Source organism: Callorhinus ursinus, unplaced genomic scaffold, assembly GCF_003265705.2.
Source record: "Callorhinus ursinus isolate GAN/ISIS: 27379988/994484 unplaced genomic scaffold, GSC_fseal_2.0 scaffold2, whole genome shotgun sequence".
NCBI lineage: Eukaryota > Metazoa > Chordata > Mammalia > Carnivora > Otariidae > Callorhinus > Callorhinus ursinus.
In genome coordinates, this window is record NW_027397064.1 from 59,962,259 (window position 1) to 59,986,242 (window position 23,984).

Below are 23,984 nucleotides of genomic sequence, written 5' to 3' on the forward strand. Positions count from 1 at the left end.
ATGAATCATGGAACACTACATCAAAAACTAATGATGTAATGTATGGTGATTAACATAACAATAAAAATTTTAAAGAAAAAAATTTTAAAAAAAAGAAGGATTATCAGACAAAGCTTTATAGAAGAGGTACATTTATCTTAGCAAAGCCTTGATGAGTGATTAATTCGAGAGGAGAATGGTAGGAAAATTGCTTTAGATAAAATTAACAGCAATTAGCAATAACACAGATGTTTAAAAACATATAGTGCACTTAAGAACCATTCTTCTGTGGTCTGAGCAAGGTGGTAGCAAGGGAGTGGTTTGGATGAAGTCAGAAAGACAAGCAAGATGGTGAAAACCCCTGAATGCCATGCAGAGACTTCCTATCTTCCTCCATAGCCAATGGGGAACCATCAATGGTGTTTTAAGCAGGATCAGATTTCCATCAGAACTATGTCTACTAGTTACTATTCTTTTAATGCTTTGTGTTCAGATCTTAAAGTCAAATACATCTGGTCATCAAGTCCTATATATTTTTCTCATATGTCCCTTGCAATGCTTATATTCTGTCTAATTTCTACTATCAGAATAATAGAACAGATTTTCTCCACCACCTAATCTCTGGCTTCCCTCTCTCCTTACTTCAATTTACCTACGAAAAAGCTACCCAAATTACCTCCCTAAAACACTACTTTCATCATATTATTCTATTTCTCAAAAACTGTAGTTCCACCTTTAGAGGAAAGTCTGAGCATCAAACCATGGCATTCACAGCCACCTCCCACTGCCCCCACTTGACCTTTCCAGGTCACTTACCTTCAACACAAAACCTATCACTGGCCAAGCTGGCAGGATAGGCCCAGCAAATTTTAAAATTAAAGACATGGCCTTTTAAACCTGCTACTCCAAATCTTTGATTTTTATGTGATAGTTCTCTTCCCAATAAGCTTACAAGTTCCTTGTCTATCTTAAAATTCCTTTGTATCTTTCAAGTCTAGTGCTATGATTATTTAAGACATTCAATAAAAACCTGATGACCTAAAATGAACTTAAAGTAACATATTAATAACTTAGCTTTGTTAACTGAAATAGTTTTGCTTTTAGAATCATCAATATTATATAAGGAAACCATTTATTCAACATTAGTTTAATAAATGCTGCCAAGAACAGATGACCTGAAATTTTTAATTCTTCATTATTCTCTTATCCTATTAGCATATCACCACTATGTCAAGTGGGTAATACTACTCTTTTTACATACCTTTCCTTGTTCTGCATGTCTTTCAGTAAATGAATTTATTTCAAAACACCACTGAGATATAATATCAAATGCTGGAACTGGCCAATCCAGACAGGAGGCACTGATGAATGGATGTTCTGTTTGGTAAAATGTTGGCAGAAGTCCCAGGCAGCAGGAAAGAATCGAAAATTCTTCTTCTTCCTTTTAGACATGAAACAGAAAATTCTCAAGGCATTTCAAAAAGAACAGTTCCCATTATAGATATTTTAAATGTCATCCTCATTGATTACTTTTGGACAGTAAGAAAATTTTCTTAACTGAGTCAAGTAAAGGAAAGTAAAGGGAGTAGGAGGGGCAAAGAAGAGAGAAGAGGTTCCCAGCTTTTTATCCAAATATTCTATAGTATTTCTCTTTGAAATTTAAATCTTAAGTGCCATAGCATCTGCTAAATAAAAAATATTTATTTTTTAAATAGTGTTGTCACATTTCTGATGAATACAGTCTATAGAACCTAGCTACTCTATGAGAGCAAATGTTCTGGGGGCAAAGAGAAAGTAGCTTTTGGTTAAAAAGACATAGGCTGTCAGTGTGGGTGAAGAACAACAGTAAAAACATGGAATTCACAAGATGCAGTACAAAATAATTTGCCTGGACCCTGAATGAGTGTGAAACAAAGTCAGTTTTTTTTTCCATTTTTTATTTTTTTATTTATGTTATGTTAATTACCATACATTACATCATTAGTTTTTGATGTAGTGTTCCATGATTCATTGTTTGCGTGTAACACCCAGCGCTCCATTCAGTACATGCCCTCTTTAATACCCATCACCAGGCTAACCCATCTCCCTACCCCCTCCCTCTAGAACCCTCAGTTTGTTTCTCAGAGTCCATAGTCTCTCATGGTTCGTCTCCCCCTCTGATTTCCCCCCCTTCATTTTTCCCTTCCTGCTATCTTCTTTTTTAACAAAGTCAGTTTTTAAAGGAGGGTGGAGTTTTTAAAAACTTGAGAGACTAAGTGCCAGCTAAACTGAAGTTCTATTCAGTAATAACAGAACCAAAGAAATCAGTGAGCTAAGGATCCCTATTTTGAGTTTTACAGGAGTTTGTTAGTCTTATAAACACCAAAATATACTCCCCAATCCTTCTTTACTTAACTAAAAGACATTTAGGAGGCTAATATGTTTACCTTCCCCTGTCCACTGGATCAATTCCTATCATCCTTCAAATTCCAGCTCCCCAGGGAATCCTTCCCTGACCAAACTTAAAGAGGCCTTAGATTACTCAGCTCCATTCACATAAACTTAATCCTTCCATACTTTGTAAACACTTCTTGTGTTTGTATTTTCTATTAATTAATTTAAAAATAAATTAGCATTTCCTGTAAGACTGTGGGAGTAGTCCCTCGGGCAGGGGCTCTGTCGTCCCAGGGCTTGGTACATAGTAGACATTGAACAAACATCTGTTTGTAAAACTAAACTAAATTATGTAGATTAAGTATAAAATTCTAAAATGTGCTACAAAGAAAAAATAAAGATTAAAAAAGCAAAATGATATGCAGGCTGAAAAAGATGTTAATTTTTATAATCTCTAGAAATGAAGCTATACATCTCCCATTTTAATAGCTACATAAAGAAGACATCTTAAAAAACAACTTTATTGAGGTATAGTATACATACCATAAAATTCACCCACTTTAAGTGTAGTTTGATGAATTTTGGCAAATGTGTAGTCAGGTAACCACAACTATAATAAAACTTTTGAACAATTCCATCCCCTCCAAAAGTCTTGCTTTTGCCTGTATGCAATCAATTCCAGCCCCTACTCCTGGTGCCAAGCAACCATTAATCCTGTTTTCTGTCATTATAGTTTTGGATTTTAAAAATTTTCATATAAATAGAATCAAACAGTATGTGTATGTGTATGTGTGTGTGTGTGTTGTCTTTCGTGCCTGGCCTCCTTTCAGCGTAATATTTTGAGATTCATTCATGTTATTGTATCAGCAGTTCATTCCTTTTTACCACCGAGTAGTATTCCACCATATGGATAGACCACATTTTGTTCATGTATTCACTTGCTGATGAATTCTGGTTTGTTTACAGTTTTGACTACTACAAATTAAGCTATTTTAAACATTTATGTAAGTCTTTATGTGAACATATGTTCTCATTTCTTCTGGTAGATACCTAGAAGTAGAATTGTTGGGTTATCTAGTAAATGCATGCTCAGCTTTTTAAAGAAATTGCCAAACTTTTTTCAAATTTGACTATACCATTTTGCATTACCACCAGCAATGAGTGAGAATTACAGGTACTCCAAATCCTCATCACTTGTGACATTAATTTGTACTCTTCTAATCAACAACGATGGTGAACACATTTTCATGCACTTGTGGGTCATTCATATATATTCTTATGAGAAGTGCCTGTTCAAATTTTATGCCCACTTTGGTTTTTTGTTTTGTTTTGTTTTCTTAATTACTGAATTATAAGAGTTCTTGATATATTTTGGATACAAGTCCTTTCTCAATATATTTTTAAACTGAGATATAAGTTGTATACCATAAAATTCACCCTCTTTACATGTATATTTTAGTATATTCACAAAATTGTGCAACCATCACAAAGTCCAGAATATTTTCATCACCCTATTCTAAATGGAATTACTTTTTAAATTTCATTTTCAGATAGCTCATTGCTAGTACGAAGAAATAGATTTTTTGTACATAGATCATGTATTCTACAAATTTGCTTAGCTCATTTATTAGCTCTAATAGTTTTCTGGAGATTCCTTATAATTTTCCACATATAAGATCATGTAATTTGCAAACAGCCATTATTTTACCTCTTCCTTTCCAATCTAGATGCCTTTTATTTCTTTTTCTTGCCTAACTGTTCTTTCTAGAACTTCTACTTCAATGCTAAAAAGAAGTGATGAGGGTAGCCATCCTTTCTTGTCCCTGATTTTAAAGAGCAAGGTTCCTATCTTTCACTATTAATTATGATTTAGCTATGGGTTTTTCATACATGCCCTTTATCAGGTTGAGAAAATTCCTTTCTGTTCCTTGTTTTTTAGTGTTTTTACCATGAATGGGTGTTGAATTTTGTCAAACATTTTTGACAACTGAGATGATCATATGCTGTTAAAAAATCAACTCTATTAATATCGTGAATTAAATTAAATGATTTTTGATGGTGAACCAACTATAGTTCCTAGGATAAACCCATTTGGCCATAGTGTATTATCCTTTTCTATAGCTAATATTTTGTTAAGGCTTTTGCTTCTATGTTCATGAAAAATCTGGGTTTGTAGTTTTCTCATGATGCCTCGTTTGCATATCAGGATAAAATTGGCCTAATAAAATGAGTTTGGACTGTTCATTCTTCCTCTGTTTTCTGAAAGTTTGTATGTATCAATACAATTTCTTCCTTAAATGTTTCATAGAATTCACCATGATGTTACCTTTGCTAGTAGAAAGTTGTTGACTTCTCTTTTTTTGAAGGATAATAATTATAGACGTTTAATAAGCTAAATCAACTTTCTTACTTGATAAGAAAGATCTAGTCAAGATTTTCTATTTCTTCTTGAGTCAGTTTTAGTAATTTGTATTTTTCAAAGAATTTGTCCACTTCATCTACATGATCAAATTTGTTGGCAAATGTTATTCATAATATTCTCTTATGTTTCTATAGGGATGTTTCCTCCTTCATTCCTGATACTGGTAATTTGTACCTTCTTTTTTCCTTATCAATTTAGTGAGGAATCTGGCTCCTAGTTAAAAATCTATGTGTGATTTTTTTTTCAGGCCTAACTATAGGCAATTTACAAAGGTTTTACTTCACAGGCTTTGTGGGTCAAAACCACCCTCCCTACATCAGACTCAGTACACAGCCAATGCACTGCAGGCTCTGAAGGAATTTACAGTCAAGGTCTCAGGCCCCTTCCCTCCCCCAGTCACATTCTTTCACATATTTACATTCCTAGCTCTGGTACCTTTACTCCTAGGCTTCTTTATCTGAGGCCTTGGGAAGGGTTCTCTTCTACTCTTATCCCTCCCCCCCACCCCGACTTTTCTCTACCTCAGAGCCCATAAAACTGCCAAAGCCTTTTGTTTGGGGACTCCCTCAACAGATCCCCACATCTGAGCTGATCCAACTGACTCACGACGGTGTGCCATTTCATTCCATGAGGGTAAATGGAACAGGAAGAACTGGCATTTTCTGTGGTTTTAGCCTCTTGCTTATACCATCACAGTAAGTGATTAGAGACTTAACTCTCTCACTTTTGGCTTGTGGCTTTAATCAGCTACACTGACACCTCCTTCTAGAACTTCTAGAACTAGAATTCAGTTCTCTCTCTTCCAGTTCAGCTGAGCTCCTAACATTTAGATTTATCCATTTTACTGGTCTTTGCAAAAAAAAAACAGACTTTGATTTTTCTCTACTATTTCTCTATTACTACTTCATTGATTTCTGCTCTGATTTTTCTAATTTCCTTTCTTTTACTTGCTTTGGGTCTAATCTGCCCTATTTCTAGCTTCATAAAATAGAAATTTAGGTGAATGATTTGAGAACTTTCTTCTTTATAAATATAAGCATTAGAAGCTACATCTCTCCAAGAATTATTTTAGTGACATCTTGCTTTTTTGCTGTGCTGTGTTTTCATTTTCACTCAGTTTAAGTATTTTCTAATTTCTTTGGGATTTCTGCTTTGCCATATAAGTTATTCAAAAGTATGCTGCTTAATTCCCACACATTTGGGGATTTCCGTATTTTTTTTGTTATTGATTTTAATTCTTATGTGGTCAGAAAATATGCTGTATGATTTCAACTCTTCTACTCTTATGATTAGAAATGGAAAGACATTCCATGCTCATGGATTGGAAGAATATGTATTGTTAAAATGTCTACACACTTCTACATGTATTGATACTTGCATTATGGCTTGGCATATGGTATATTCTGGTGAATACTCATGTGCACTTGTAAAAAAATATGCATTTTGCTACTGTTTGGTGAAGTATTCTATAGATGTTATAGATGTTAATGACACTAAGTTGATTGATAGTATTGTTCAGGTTTCATTTACACTGTCTCCTTGTTATTGACTAGTAAGAAGACATTGAGGTCTCCAGCTATAATTGTAGATGTGTCTATTTCTTCTTTCAATTCTGTCAATTTCTGTTTATGTAATTTGGGGCTTTTTGTTTTGTGCATATACATTTTTAACTGTTATATCTTCCTGCTGTATTGAGAAAAGGCATTTACTTCTAATATAAGGCACAAAAATAACAAGAAAAGGGGAACTACCAATGGTAGAAAAATAGTAATATTTTTCATCTTTATGATATGACATCCAACAATGAATAAAAATTAACAAAGATCTACATAAATGAATTTTTTTTCTCCTGGCATTTACATAGACTACTTCAGGATTACTTGGTTCATCTTTATGCAGCAGTTGTTGAGTCCAAATCTGGGTTACTAAAATGAGAGAAACCCTAGCTGAGGAAAAATTTATGAAAGAAAAATAAAAGTTTCTCACTTGACTTAGATAAAATAGAGTGGCAGATTATTCTAAACAAAGAAAAGTTATGAGGTAATTGTTTTTCAAGGTCAGATAGTAAATTATCTTTTTACTTGTTTTCATTTTCTAATTATTTTCAAAAGAAACATTATATACACATAAGTTGTAGTAAAAGAAATAAAATGGCTCCTAAATATGGAAATGCTCAACCTTAGGAGAAATGCTAATTAAAACTACATTGAGATATATTTTACCTAGTTAAAAGATCTAGAGGCAAAGATCAAATAGTTTGAGAACACACTGCATAGATACATCATTAGGGAAACTCTCATACTTTACTATTAATGTAATTGATACAACTTCAGTGAAAGGCATTTGGTAATAACCATCAAAACTACAAATGTATGTAAGGGCTGACACAGCAAACCACAAATAACTTATCCCACAAATACAATCGAAAACATACAAAATAACTTGCAAGTGCTATTATTCATTATTGTATCATTTATATATAACAAAGGATTAGAAATAACCCAAATGTTTATTAATAAAGGGCTGATTAAATACACCCTGGCACATCATACAATGAAATATTCTGAATCTGTAAAACAGAATGAAAAAGGTCTTCATACATTGAATATGAAATGATCTCTAAGATACACTTTTAAGTGAAAAAAGTGCAAGCTATAGAACAATATGTTAAAAAGGGGCTAAGGAAAAAATACACACCTCTACACACATATTTTTTGGTATATGTATATCTGGAATAATATAAAGGAAACTGATAGCACCTGACAGTGACTGAGTGGCTAGGGAAAGGGGTACTTCTTTTATAGAAAATGACACAAAGAAATGGAAAGACATTCCATGCTCATGGATTGGAAGAATATGTATTGTTAAAATGTCTACACTACCCAAAGCAATCTACACATTTAATACAATCCCCAAAATACCAACAGCATTTTTCACAGAGCTAGAACAAACAATCCTAAAATTTGTATGAAACCACAAAAGACCCCAAATAGCCAAAGCAACTTTGAAAAAGAAAAGCAAAACTAAAGGCGTCACAATTCCGGACTTCAAGTTATATTACAAAACTGTAGTGATCAAAATAGTATGGTACTGGCACAAAAATAGACACACAAATCAATAGAATAGAAAACCGAGAAATGAACCCACAAGTATATGGTCAATTAATCTTTGACAAAGCAGGAAAGACTATCCAAAGGGAAAAAGACAGTCTCTTCAACAAACGGTGTTGGGAAAACTTGATAGCAACATGGAAAAGAATGAAACTGGACCCCTTTCTTACAGCATACACAAAAATAAATTCAAAATGGAATGATGACCTAAATGTGAGACCTGAAACCATAAAAATCCTAGAGGAGAACACAGGCAGTAACTTCTCTGACATCAACAATAGCAACTTCTTTCTAGATATGTCTCCCAAGACAAGGGAAACAAAAGCAAAAATAAACTATTGGGACTTCATCAGTATAAAAGCTCCTGCACAGCGAAGGAAACAAAACAAAAAGACAACCTACAGAATGGAAGAAGATATTTGCAAATGACATATCTGATAAGGGGTCAGTATCCAAAATCTATGAAGAATTTATACAACTCAACACCCAAAAACCAAATAATCCAATTAAAAATGGACAGAAGACATGAATAGACATTTTCCCAAAGAAGACATCCAGATGGCCAAAAGATACACGAAAAGATGCTCAATATCACTTATCATCAGGGAAACACAAATCAAAACTACAATGAGATATCACCTCACACCTGCCAGAATGGTTAATATCAAAAACACAAGAAACAAGTGTTGGCAAGAATGTGGAGAAAAAGGAAACCTCTTGCACTGTTGGTGGGAATGCAAACTGGTACAGCCTCTCTGGAAAATAGTATGGAGGTTCCTCAAAAAGTTATGATCCAGCAATTATACTACTGGAGATATTTACCCAAAAAATACAAAAATACTGATTTGAAGGGATACATGCACCCCAATGTCTATAGCAGCATTATTTACAATAGCCAAATTATGGAAACAGCCCAAGCGCCCAATGACTGAAGAATGGATAAAGAAGATGTGGTCTGTATGTATGTTTATATATATATAATGGAATATTTACTCAGCCATAAAAAAAGAACAAAATCTTGCCATGGGTGGAGCTAGACAGTATTATGCTAAGTGAAATAAGTCAGTCAGAGAAAGACAAATACCATATGATTTCACTCATATGTCGAATTTAAGAAACAAAACAAATTATCATGGGGAGGAGGGCAAACCAAGAAACATACTCCTAATGATAGAGAACAAACTGATGGTTACCAGAGGGGAAGTGGGGGGGGGTCAAAGAGGTGATGGGGATTATATATATAAGCAAATATAAATACCACTATTTCTCCCCTAACTGCATTTAATACAAGCATGCCTTGCCTTTGGTTACTTAATATATTTTTGAGATTTTTCCATATTGGTACATAGAAAACTTTTATTCTTTTCTGCAGAGTATTCCATTGCATGAATAAACCACAATTTATTTAGCCAGTTTCTTATTGATCGATATTTGAGATGTTTTCAAATTTTTTTGCTATTTCAGTATGTCTATTCAGCTATAAATAAATTGATCACCCTATTATTGTGCTGTAAGAGACATCTATAGGTGGAGTATTCATTATTACATTGAGATTCAAAGAGAGTATAATATGCAATATTATAGTGGTTTTTACAGACTTAATACTAGAAGAAAATTATCTGTACTCCTCAAAAAATGTTTTGTGTAGCAAGAAGCAGCACAGCTCAGAGGTTAATAGTGCAGATTTGGCACCCAGACTAAATGTGTTCAAATCCTGGCTGCTTTAAATACTAGCTGTGAATCTTGGGCAAGTTACTCATCTCTCTGTTTCCTTTCTGTAAAGTGAGGATTATAAGAGCTACCTTCTAGTTGTTGGGAAACTTAAATGAATTTAAATGCAAAGCACTTAAAACAGCGCTAGCATGTGTCAATATACAATAAATGCTAGTTATCATTATAATTATTCATGGCAAAACTATTGTTGACAGATAGAAGAAAGAAAAAAAATTAAAGGAGATATATTAGAGCACTGGTTTTCAAATTTGTGGGGGCAGCGGTGGTAATCACAGTCTCCTATAAGAGTCTGATAACCATTTTCTTCTAAGAAAACTACACATACACAAACATCTTACAAACAATGCTATGGAATTCAAAAAATTACCTGAAGTCCCTGTGTAAGAATTCCAGAGTAATTGGATAAATATGAGAGGATGCATTTAAGTAGGAGAAAATATAAGAGAACCATATAGATTACAATATAATTAGCCCTATTAAGGTAGTAGAAGTAGTGTTACACTAAAACATTTAACTAAATTCGGAAGGTCTAATAGATTACTGTGGAGAACAAACTGTTGTATTGGAACATGTACTAGGTACCACTCTTGATGAATTCCCATGCTTACCAAAATGTTAAAAAAAATTTAAAAATTTACTGTTAAACTCAAGCATCTCCTGGCTATTAGAAATAATTACTGAATTTATTAGCAAGGTGGCTAAATGTAATGATTAATGTTCAAAAATTCTGACTGGATTTCTACATTTTAGCAACATATTAGAAAATACAATTTTAAATGATTCCATTTATAGTTTAAAAAATAAACAGACAAACAAAAAGACATGCACAGGAAACTTTATAAGAATTCTCTTTGGGATAGGGAAGGAAAAAAAGGATGCTGCCTGTTACTTCCACTGCTCAAAATTCTAACTGGACATGTATTAAGACAAGAATAGGAAAATAAAGATTTGAAGGGAAGAGACAATATTGTCCTTATTCTCAGATGATATGATCATAATTACATAAAATACCTAAAAGAATCAATAGGCAAACTATTAGAACCAGTAAGAGAATTCAGCAAGTGGCCAGTCACAAGAACACACCAAAATCCGTATTATTATTCCATACCGGCAAGGAGTAATCAGTATGTCAGAGAAATAAGACATCATTTAGACAGAAACTAAAACCATAAAGCCTCGAGGATTCACTTTATAAAGAATGCTCTAGACTTTAAAATGACAATTTTAAAGTCCTATGAAAAGTATCAAAAGAAGACCTGAATGAATGGACATATAAACTATGCTCAATGCCTTAAAACTACATGTTCAAAACAATTCTCATCTATTATCTTGTGGGATTTTGGAAGAAAATTTACAAATTGATTATAAAATTATTCATGAGAACAAATGTCCATATATAGCTAACAAGAAAAATTACTCTAAATGGAAGTGACATAAAGGGAAAAAAGTGAAATCGACAAAAGTTAGATTATACAGATGACAAAAATCTAAACAAAAAGAGAGCAAATTTCTATCTAAGTTGTAACCTAACTTTTCTCACTTCAGTTGAATATATCCATATCCAAGCAATCACTCAACTTGAACATAGGCAAAATACTTTCATTCAGGCCCCACAAACTTACTCCATATTTCTTCCTCCTATTAACTGTGCCAGAAAGGTTCAAGTCTCCCAGGCCCAAAACCCAAGTACAGTATGACTCTTCTCCTTTGACCCCCCCCCCATGTTCAACTAAAATCCTGAGTATTCCATCTCTGAAATCTCTAATTTCTCCCTATTCTCCCCAACTAGCTTTTCTGTTCCCAGTCTCCATTCCTCATACCCCCAAATCTGTCTTATATTAGAATGAGATTTTATCCTAAAATAAAATTTGACTCATGTCACATTTTTGTTCCAAATCTTTCAATGGTCCAAATTCCTTCATGTGAAATTCAAGTCCACTACAACTTCACTTTAATCTATTTCTAACACTATGTGGCATTGTTCCTTTTTGTGCCTCCTAACTGATGCATTTCTTCCCTGTTCTCATATGCCTGGTGCGCTACAAGTATCACAGCCAACCCCCAGTCAGCTTTCAAAGCCCAGTTCAAGAGTTTCTGCTTCCACATAATTTCCAACTTATGGGAGAAAAATACCTTCCAATAAAAACAAATGACAAAATAAACCATAAGGTAATAAGCACACAAAGAATCACAGCCTATGATGGCCTTTAAATATGAAAGAAGAAAAGTTAATGAAGGAAGTAGATTTTTTTTTCTATTAATCTTCTCCATGCTTGAGGATGCTCAACAGTAGTCCCCCCCCACTTATGACAGTTTCACCTTCTGTGGTTTCAGTTACTGGTGTCAACTGTAGTTTAGAAACAGATGATCCATCTTCTGACAAGTGGTCAGAAGGTCAAAAGTAGTCTAACTCTACATCACAATGCCTACACATCATTCATTTCATCTCATCACGTAGGCATTTTACCATCTCACATCACTACAAGAAGGGAGAGTACAATACAGTAAGATATTTTAAGAGAGAGACTGTATTCACATAACTTTTATTAGAGTATATTGTTATAAATGTTCCATTATTATTGTTAATCTTTTACTGCGCCTAATTTATAAATCAAACTTTATCATAGGTATCCATGTATAGAAAAAAAAAACCTAGTATATATAGGGTTTGGTACAAGCACTGGCTTCAGGCATCCACTGGGGGGTCTTAGAACATATCCCCTGCAGATAAGGGGGAACTACTGTATGCCAAAGGGAACACTTTTAAGTTGAAATTTAAAAATAAATAACTATGAAAGAAAATATCTAATGGATGAACATTTTTAATTTAGTCAATATCCATAAACTTTAAATGTTTTGAGGATAAATGTGCAGAGTTTATCTTGAATCACTTAAAAAAAAACAAAGAATCTAAACTATTTAATGCAATGGTGAATTATATAAGAGAGAAAGAACGATCAACTGCTTAATTCTGATATACTGCAGGCTTCGAAGACTATATATGTGATAAATGTCTTAATTCCCATATCAAATTCCCTGGAAACAGAAGACAGATATCAGGATTATAATCCTGTAAGCAGTTTATTTCACTTACCTTCTGGTTCCCTATTCTGTCACTTTCTTGCCTACTCACATCAACCCAGTTTTATAAAATAGATTAAACTAGTGGTAATTCATGTATCCAAATTTTTAACATAACTATGTACAAATTGAACATTTTCCTGTTTTAAAATTATATAAATGCTATGTCTTCAGACAACCAGCTTTCTGACCAACATAACTTTTAAACAGATAGTAAAAGTAGATGATGATCAGGGATTAATATACCAAGATGATAAAAATGATAAATATATCAATATGAATACTATGATCCTGTTCAAGTACTGCATTCACTGAATTCATACAAAAGTGCTCAAATATCAAGTATTAGTAATATTATTATAAAAGTGAGTGGATACTAGCAAATACAAAAAATAACATTAATAGTAAATGTTCTAAATATTTATTACTTTGAGTTAGACTAACATACTTGCATGACAGTTCTGTATATAGATTTAAGGATTATACTATGTGTCAGTACATTTTGAAAAATTAATTAATTGTAAAAATAAGACTTCTTATTCTCTACCCCAAATTATACCTGGCAGCTAGGTAAATCTTCCCCAAAAAGGTGGTGCTGAAGAAGGCTGGTGATTCTGAGGAAAGGTAAGCAGAAGTCCTGTAAGTATTTTTCCATGGATTCAGGAGACCAAGCAATAGGGCTAACCTAAAGTTAAAAAAGAGAATCTGAACAATTTATTCTATAACAGATATAGCTTAAAAATTACATTCATAATGGCAACAATATCCACATTTTTAACAAATAACCACTACACTTGGAGCATACCATTGCACATTCCTGAGTTCCTTCTTCATGGTATAACTTTCCTTTAGATAGTTCACTTATCACAAAGCTCAGTAACACTTCATAAGACTTCTCTGCATCACATGTATTCTGGGAAAAAATGAAAAATGAGCTCCATCAGTCACTGAAAATTACAGAAAAAAATTACACTGGAAAGAACACTTTTTAATAAGTAGAGCTATAACTGTGACTACATTTTTTTCACAAATGTAAACTTCAACTCCTCAAAATCTGTGTACAACAGTACACCTCTGGATTCACAATGAAATTGGGTATGTGATAAAACTATTCCAATACTTATTTCTGTAAAATTTTTTTAAAAGACTTTATTTAATTATTTGATAGAGAGTAGGATGGGGATAGGAGCAGAGGGAGAAGCAGGCTCTGTGCTGAGCAGGGAGCCCAACGTGGGGCTTGAGCCCAGGACTCTGAGATCATGACCTGAGCCGAAGGTAGATGCATAACTGACTGAGCCACCCAGGCTCCTCTCCAATACTTCTTTAAAAGACAGACGTAAATTACATAACATATGTGTAAATGAACATATGTAAATCATATCTTTTGACCCAGTAATTTCTACTCCTGGAAATTCTTCCTAGGGAAATAATCTAAAAGAAAAAAATAACTATCCACCCAAGACATTCATTGCAGCACGATAATAATAAAAAACTAGAAATGACCAACAAAAGTGAAGCAGTTACCTAAATTATGCCATATCAACTCAAAAGAATATTTTATAGGCAGGCAGTGAATATGACAAATTTGAGCTGTATGAAAAAATGTTCATATGATGTGAAAAAAGCCAACAGAAGCAATGTACATACACTCATTATAATGGCAAAATCATACATGCATGAAATAGAAGAAAACATGAACCATAAATTTTTTCTTTCACAATTTCCCTTGAATTCCTTAAATAAGATTTGTTAAAACAACTTAATGTGAAAGTAATATAGGACAATATGCTTATTAAAAATGTACAAATATTTATATTAAATAACAGTTTACAAATTAAGCTTAATGATGCTATACTTTTTATAAGATAGGAGAAATAAAGGCTATTTATAAATTCAAATTTATTTCAATAAGGTTTTTTTGTTTTTTGTTTTTTATAAGAGAGAGAATGTGTGCAGTGGCGTGGTGTGGGGAGGAGGGGCAGAGGGAAAGGGAGAGAGAGGAATCTTAAGTAGGCTCTAAGCCCAGCAGAGTCCCACATGGGGCTTGTTCTCACAACCCTGAGATCATGACCTGAGCTGATCAAGAGCCAGATGCTTAACCTACTGAGCGATCCAGGCACCCCTGTCAATAAGTCTTCCTACACATAAAGAAATATGCCCTTTTTTATATTCACTGAGATATTAGAGGTTGTTGCAAATTACAGTAAGGTGTAAAATGGACTAAAGTAATAACTCTGCTATGATGTCATTTATTCTACTCATTAACTATACTTTTTAAATAGTAAAATATAAGACTTGAGTAAACACTATAGGATATATGTTTATCCTGACAGTCTGATAAGCACTAAATGTGTGAACAAACACAATTTGTTATTTGACGATACTTAGTCTTCCTATTGTTTCTCATGGGTTATTGTGCTCTTTTCACCTAGACAGTAAATTCCAAAATGCCAGGAACTATACTTTGTAGTTTATATGTTTCGCTTTGCATAACAAAATTCTGAGCAATAAATACCTGCTGTCTAGTTGACAGATTTTATTTTGGTAATGTTGGAGTTCTTGACCTTGGAACTTGCCTAGATAATCAATTCTTTGCATTATCTTTAAATTACTCCTCTGCTTTCTGTCATATCATTCAGCCATGAGGTGTTATCATGTCCTGATTCTAAACTACAAAAACAGTCCTGACTCTATAACTGCACTCTTTAAGTCATGTGATCCACTCCACCCTTGCCTAATTAACCAAGAGGATGATCACTTGCCAAATATGATGACCTACAGGTTACATATAATTCACAACAATCAATATCCCACTAAATTCAAAACAGCAACACATTGTTTTGAAAATTAATTTAATCAGAGTAGTTTTTAAATAGGCAGAGTTCACTTAAACTCAAAATGCAGAAGACGCAAGAAAATATTACCATGATTTTGCTGCTTATAACCAATGTGACATATTAAAGTTTCTGAAAATATATAATTCAGCCTAAAAGCTTCCTAAATTCAATACACCCTTGATTAAAAGATTTACAGAGTATAACAACAGAGAAGTATTTCAAGTCATAATACTTTCTAACTTATGGGAAAAATATCCTCCAATAAAAATAAATGATGTTGAGATCATCCAAGTAAGTTACTGAGTGATAATCAGCTTTTAAGTCATTATTATCAAAATACATCTTAAGCACTTCTTTTACACATGGCAGGTACTGTATCAGATCAGGAAGTCAAATATAACGTAATATTCACTCTTTTGTATGGAGAACGTCTGATCAGAAGATTTATTAGATAAGAAAATAATTTTCATATGTAAGAAGTCTTAGGAAAGCATATTATTATATAGGCAATATTTGAATTTACAAAGAGGATTGTAAAGCTTAAGAAGAGGATTTCTGAGACCATGGATGAAAGAACTAGAATCAAGATCAAAAGAATCCAATCGGAGGGGTGCCTGGGTGGCTCAGTGGGTTAGGCGTCTGCCTTCCACTCAGGTTATGGTCCCGGGGCCCTGGGACCAAGCCTCTCGTGGGGCTCCCTGCTGAGTGGGGAGTCTGCTTCTCCCTCTTCCTCTGTCCCTCCCCCCTGCTCGTGCTCTCTCTCTCACTCTCTCTCTCAAATAAACAAAGTCCTAAGGAAAAAAAAGAAGCCCATGGGAGAGATTGCAAAGGAATGTGGGTTAAATAAAGAAAAGGATCAGAGGTTGAGAGATGCAATAGTTAGGCGTGGGGCAGATGCTTTGTCTAAATTATAGTAGTTCTTCAAATTTTGGGGGTGACAGGCCCTTTGAGTATATACTGGATGCTATGGTCCCACTCCCCAGCAAAACAAAATAAAAACAAAACAAAAGGAAAGGAAAAGACCTCAGATTATGAAACCCCAGTATAGTCTTTTAACAGAAATTCCACTAACCAAAAGAACATAATTTATACTAACTGTAATAATGATTTTTCCAGCACAACTAAACGTCATTATCCTTTAAAAATACATAGTACATATTTTTTTATTGCCCTGGACCAGATTGAGCTGGCAAAAATCTGTTTTCACTGGAATTATCATACCTGATGATAAGAAAATGAGGGATGGAATGAATAAGCGAGACTCAATGAAGAAAGGAAAGAAGTAAAGAAGGGGGTGAGAGAAGGAAGGAATAAGTAAAGGAAGAAGGAACTTAAAAAAAGAAGAATGAATGATGCAGAATAGTTACAGAAATCACAATGATATATTTCATTACTTGTAAACATTGTTTTTGCTATTATTTACAATCTGCTATGTATCTAAATGTTTAGATCTATTATAGAAAAAGCTAGCAACATGTGGCAAACCAACAAACAAGATAACCATAATTTTTTGTTTCCATTCACTAAAAGCAATTTATATGGCTATAAACTTCTAATTTATGTTCTGATAAGAATCTGCCTTACATTAAATGTTTCATTAACTATTTTTTAAAATAGCTAATAATTATCAAATTGAGAAAGAAAATTGACAGAACAGTTACCCTAAATTAGTTCCATATTTTACAACTGTCTAATTTTCTGTCATAAGGTCTCATTTTAGCAAACAGATGAATATATTTAGACCTAAATAATATCAGAAAATGTTTTAAATGTGTACTGTTTCATGATCAGATTATTAAAGAAATATATATATATTTTTAAAGATTTTATTTATTTTGAAAGAGAGAGAGAGACAGCGAGAGAGGGAACACAAGCAGGGGGGGAATGGAAGAGGGAGAAGCAGGCTTCCTGCTGAGCAGAGAGCCCAATGCAGGGCTCGAAGCCAGGACCCTGGGATCATGACCTGAGTCGAAGGCAGATGCTCAATGACTGAGCCACCCAGGCGCCCCAAGGAAATACATTTAAACAATGACACAGCAAAGAAACCTAAAATACCTGATGTGAATACTAACAATCCAAATATCAAATTACAGTGCAGAGATACTGAAAGAGTATTTAGAAAAAAAGAAAGATAATTGCAGAAGGCAAAATTATCCAAGAATGAACTATTTAGTGGCAGGAGTTCAGTCTAGTATTCAGGCCAACAACCAATATCCCTAATTAAGACATAATAAACTTGGTGATAATACTATATTAAATTTTTGTGCATATAACCATGGTTTGATGGGGAACCTGGGTGGCTCAGCTGTTAAGCGTCTGCCTTCAGCTCAGGTCATGATCCCAGGGTCCTGGGATCAAGCCCTGCATTGGGCTCCCCGCTCCGCGGGAAGCCTGCTTCTCCCTTACCCACTCCCTGTGCATGTGTTCTCTCTCTCACTGTGTCTCTCTCTGTCAAATAAATAAATAAAATTAAAAAAAAAATAATCATGGTTTGGGAGTCAACTAGTAATAAAAGTGAAGATTATATTGAACACATTTCATGTATAAGTTTTCTCTCCTTTGATATAAGTACATATGATTTTAATACAAACCTTTCAGTAAGGTTTAAAACCTCTTGAAGAGTCTATAAACCAATCAATAGGTTCAATTAACACTACACTCACTATTTTTTCCTACCAACCTCCCCAAATAAACACTGAAGTAATTTTCTTATTTTACCTACCTCTCAGCCAAACCACTAAGTCACAGTTCTTTGGTTCTATAGTATCACTTTTGTTCTGAAGTCACTGAAAATACTTATGTTTAACTAAACTTGCATACTTTTTCTAAATTGTTTATGTAATTTTAGTCAGAAAACTTTAAATTTGCTAAGAACTTATGTATTTTTTTTAAGAGGGGGAGCGGGGTGGGGCAGGGGGAGAGGGACAGAATCTTTAGCAGGCTCCATGCCAAGCATGGAGCCAGACATGAGGCTCAATCCCACAACCTGAGATCATGACCTGAGCCAAAATCAAGAGCTGGATGCTTAACTGACTGAGCCACCCAGGTGCCCCACTTATGTATTTTTTTTTAACATGGAAAAATTACTATTTAAAGAAGCATAATTAAGAAAAGACTAGGATTTTTAAATTCCTAAGTGATGAGTCAAAAGCCATCTTTGGATTGATTGGAAATAGGAGCAAGGAGAAGAAAAGATGACAAATAAGTAAAATAGGTAAGTTTGCAGATACTTTATTATTTGCTTACTGGTTGGCACAATTTTTATAACTTCTCTAAGTTTAAGGCTTGCAAGCAAAAGCAAAACAAAACTGCCTAAATAAAAAGGGAAAAAGGCCAAGGGTTTACAGAGAGATGCAGAAGACCTCACTGATTAAGGAAATATTTTTAACTTTTTTAACCTAATGGTGCTCATTTCAATTAAAATACTATTATTAACTCATTTGCCTTCCAAACACCTAATCTCACTCACTCATATCCCCAACTTAAGTGAGTTCACCAAACTACTAAATGACAAATTCAGAGAAGACACTAACCTTTTTGAGAGCTCCCGTGTGTTTCCAGGCTGACCTATCTTCCTCATTGCATTTAACTGAAAGTGCCACAAGAGCTTGTGTGTATAGTAGGGTAAAAAGCACCTTCACAATGCAGGTGAAATGGTCTACAAGAGAAAGAGAAGATAATTATTTCTTTGGAATCTAGACATTTTGTACTCAAGATCATTTCACAAATATATGTCTTTCCTTAAACATATAATTGGTTTTTGTTCAACATTTAAGAAGTTAATAAAATGAGATTATGTGATATTATATTTGCTAACTGATCTGAAATCATAAAAGCAAAATTCCTTTATTCAACCACAGACTACGTAAATGAGAGGCATTTAGCATAGTGTAAAGCATGCTCTGTTTTAGAAGACCAGAGTGCTAATGCCACTCAACCTTGGAATAGCTGTGTAATCTTGGCAAATCCCCTTACTGGACATTAAGTGCTTAACAACGTCTAGGAGCCAATGTTTAAAACCAACACTTCATCCAAATCTAGTATGATATAAACCTTATAAAGAATATAACATATAATGCAGAACTTCTGAAGTTAAAAAAAAAAAGGAAATACCAATATATTAGGCACTCTGAGTTTAAAAATTCAATTTAAAACTATAACAATGCAAAAACAGTAGTAACAATACATAAAATGCCTGGTAGCTTCTGGCACATATTAGGTACTTAATAAATGATAGCTTAAAATCATAATTAATATTTACATACAGCTAATAACTTAGAAAATTTCCTCGAATGTCTCATTCAATCCTCATAACAGTCTCAACTGGACATCTGAGCTTCAAAAGGATGTGCCTCTGATAAAAAGGTAATAAGCACCCAGGTCTGAACTTGAATCCACATAGATCATTTTATTGCAGATTCAGTATTCCTTCTATTGTATTATGCTGCTCCACTAATAAATGGGTACTACCATTTAATCAGCTGCTGAAGTCAGAAACCTGTAGATATCCCTGATACTTTCCTATTTCATTCTCCCCACATGAAAACAATCACTAAGTCCTGTCAATTCTACTTTTAATAACTATCTCAAGTCAGTTCCAACACCTTGGACTAGGCTTCTAACCTTTCTTGCCTACACCTATAATCCCAGATTAATTAGTTGTGTTGGGGGTCCCCAAGACCACTTCCAGGCTGATGATGCACCAGGAGGATTCACAAGACTCAGCATATAGTCCTGTGATTTATTATAGCAAGAGATATAAAGTAAAATCAGAGAAGGCAAAAGGCACATTGGGCATAGTCCAGATGAAACTTCCAGAGTTCTTTACCAGTAGAGTAACACAGGGCATGCTTAATTCCTCCTAACATTAAGTTGTGAAAGCATGTGAGAAATTGACACCAGGGAAGCTTGTTAAGAGAAATTCAGTGCCCAAGATTTTTACTGGGGGCAGGTCACATAGGCACCCTCTGCCTAGCACATGTCAAAGTTCTAAACTCTCATGGGGAAAGCAGGTATGTCAGCATAAACCACTGTTTGTACAGTTTAGACACAGTGAGCCACTCTCATCCGTTCTGTGGATGGTGGAGATGATGGAGACCCTCCCCAAATCGAAGTTCCCAGATGCCAGGCAAGGCCTTTCCAAAAGTTAACAGTCAGGCCTTGTATGTTAACTTTCTCCTGCACAGTGATTTATGTGCATCATCCCTTAGCCCCCTGTTATTATTAGAGCCAGACTGATCTTTTTAAAAGAAATATTTGGTATCCTCCCAGTGGGTCTCCGTACAAGTTGAAACACTCTTTCCTTCCTCATAGTCTAGCTAACTCTTAAGTCAGATGACACCTTAAGGTCACTTTCTAAGGAAAATCTTTCCTGATTTTAAAGTGAGTGAGTGGGTGTGTGCATGCATACACACGCAAGCACTGTCTCTTACTCATGTTGATAGGCTGGGATGGGAACTTGACATAGCTGAGCAAGTCAGAGTGCCTGTCTGGGATCTTTCTAACTAGAGGTAAATGGAAAGTATAAAGATGTGAGTCTTGAAGTGTCAGAGGTCATTCTCCTGGTCTATGGCAGAGACTGTCTAGAGTAACACTGAATGAAGCAGACCCACAGAGGGGAGAGACCCAAGATGGCAAAAACCCTGCCAGCATCCAAAGCCCTTGTTCTGGTAATTCCCAAGACTACCCTCAACTCCTACAGTTTGGTAATGTGAGTCCATCAGTGCTCTTCCTTTGTGCTTATAAGCTAGCTCTAAGTGGATTTCTAAATGTCCTAACACCTAGGTGATAAGCATATGCCACAATATAGACATTAAGAACTTAAGATCTTAATGTTTAATGCTTAAAACAGTAAACAGCAATGCTGTTTTAAATGCTCATTTAAAACAGATGCTTAAAACAGTAAAGAGCAATGACAATCAGTAAATATCTGTTGTTATTAATGTTAGTATTTATATTACCTGGTTGATTATCTATAGGCATTTGATTTATAGCCCCTAGACTGGCCAATGGAAGCCACTGAAGAACTTTAAGCCTGAGAATGCTAATATCAGATTTGTATTTTAAAATAGTCACTGTTGGTACAGGGTTAAGATGGTGGAGGAGTAGGGCAACCCTAAGCTTACCTCTTCCCTCAAAAACAGCTAGATAAATATTAATCTATCCAAATATCATTCAGAACACCCAAAAAAATTGATCTGAGGACTGAGAGAACAAAGCTGCATGGCTACAAGCAGAAAAAGTGACCACCTCATGGGAGTAGGATCTGCAGAGAGTTGATTTGGGGGAGAAAAGAGCCATGGGAGCTGTGGAGGGGAGGAGCCCCGATCACAGAGAGAGGAGCAAAAGAGAAAGAAAGAGAGAGAGAGAGAGTGAAGAATGAGTAAAAACACACACACAGAGGACTGCACCAGAAAACTCTTCCCCAAAACCACTGATTGAGAAAAGGAGAAAGTTTAAATACTGAGTTTTTTATAAATAGCAGAGTGCAGAGTCTGAAGTTTCAGAGGTCTGCACCATCGCCAAGGTCATGCCTCGTGGCCTTAGTGGTACTCCTGCGGGGAAGGAGGGTGGAGACCAGGGAATGGGCAGCGTGGTCTGAAGATCCCCTGGGTCCCACAGGGAGAAACAGTTCCCCTGCTTGGTGTGCATTTGGTAGAGGTGATATGGCCTCTCTGGGGGCAAAAGACCCTGTGGGTGCCATTGAGCTACCCTCTTCACCAGCACAGGAGCAGAGAAGCTGGCTGAGGGCAGCAAACCTTGGCAGTGGCTTTGTGCTATGATTTATCATAAACTCCAAACCACTGTGCAGTTGTGTGACTGTTTTTTGGGACTAGCCGGCACCAGCCACAGAGCAGCGAGATCCTCCCCCAGAGGATCAGTGCAGGTCCAGCTTCAGGGGGTGTCTCAAGTTTAGAGTTTTGAAATTTAGCTGTGCCTGAAATAAAATACAGGAGTGCTCTACCACCTGGCAGGCATTCAGCTTGGACACAGACAGGGTGAAGGCAGGGATCTGATGGAAGCTGGGGACACAGGAGGGGTAATTGTTTGCTTGTCTGCGAGGGCTTCCTGAGGAGTGATGGGCATGAGCTCTCAGTCCTGAGATGACAGAGTGGGTTGAAGCCATCCCTCCCCCCCACCCCCCACCAACTCTGTCTCCCATTAACACTGACCAACTTCAGTGAGCAAAACAGCACCACCAAATGGAAGCCAGAGCTGCTTACACCAAGCCCCGCCTCCCTGCACCCTGCAGGTGCATCTCCACTAAGGCAAGTCCACCTAAGAATCAGAGCAGCAGGCTCCTCCCCCAGAAGACCAGCACAAACCCCTTGCCCACAGCAAGTCTACTGATCATAGAGAGCTTTAAAGCTGCAGCTCTAGGAGAAGCAGGATCTAGCTTCCTTTGGGGTTTTCTTGGGTTTTTGGTTTTCTTTTTTGTTTTTGATACAGAAAAAGCAATTATTTTATTTTTTAGATCAAGCTTCTCTTAACAAGCAGACCAAAACACACCTAGCATCTAGCTTCCTTTATTTTTTTTTATTTTTTTTATTTGGACCTCCAAAATGACAAGATGGAGGAATTCACCCCAAAAGAAAGAAAAGGAAGAAGTAACAGCCAGGGATTTAATCAAAACAAATATAAGTAAGATGTCGAAACTAGAATTTGAAACAACAATTATAAGGATACTAGCTGGACTTGAAAAAAAAAACCACAGAAGACACTAGAGAATCCCTTACTACAGAGATAAAAGAACTAAAAACTAGTCAGGCTGAAAATTTTTTTTAAAAATGCTATAACTGATGTAAATCCGAATGGATGCCATGACAACAAGGATGGATGAAGCAGAGGAATGAATCAGTGATGTAGAAGATAAAATTATGGAAAATAATGAAACTAAGAAGAGGGAAAGAAAGGTATTGGATCATGAATGTAGACGTGGAACTCAGCGACTCCTTAAAGTGTAATAACATTCATATTATAGAAGTCCCAGAAGATGAAGAGAGACAAAAAGGGGCAAAAGGTTTGTTTGAGCAAATTATTGTTGAAAATTTCCCCTAATCTGGGGAAAGAAACAGACATCAAAATCCATTAGAGAGAACTCCCATTAAATTCAACAAAAGCTGGCCATCACCAAGACATATCATAGTCAAATTCACAAAATGAACACACAAGGAAAGAATCCTGAAAGCAGCAAGGGGAGAAAAGTCCTTAACTTACAAGGGAAGACAGATCAGGTTCACAGCAGATCTGTCCACAGAAACTTGGCAGGCCAGAAGAATGTGGCAGGGTATATTCAACATGCTAAATGGGAAAAATACGTAACCAAGAATACTTTATCCAGCAAGGCTATCATTCAAAATAGGAGAGATAGTTTCCCAGACAAACATAAAGTAAAGGCATTCGTGACCACTAAATTAGCCCTGCAAGATATATTAAAGGGGACTCTTT

General features: G+C 35.3%; 1 protein-coding gene across 6 annotated transcripts in view; it reads right to left on the reverse strand.

Moving 5' to 3' along the window:
* The window catches only part of UBR3 (ubiquitin protein ligase E3 component n-recognin 3), a 237,133-nt gene that overhangs the window by 6,758 nt on the left and 206,391 nt on the right, over positions 1–23,984 (reverse strand). For all 6 annotated transcript variants that reach the window (XM_073882720.1, XM_073882741.1, XM_073882738.1 and 3 more), the window contains 4 exons: positions 19,070–19,194; positions 13,505–13,612; positions 13,259–13,384; positions 1,241–1,420 (listed from right to left, as the gene is read on the reverse strand). In XM_073882720.1, the coding sequence (XP_073738821.1) occupies positions 1,241–1,420; positions 13,259–13,384; positions 13,505–13,612; positions 19,070–19,194 (539 nt within the window). The remainder of the gene's footprint in view (positions 1–1,240; positions 1,421–13,258; positions 13,385–13,504; positions 13,613–19,069; positions 19,195–23,984) is intronic.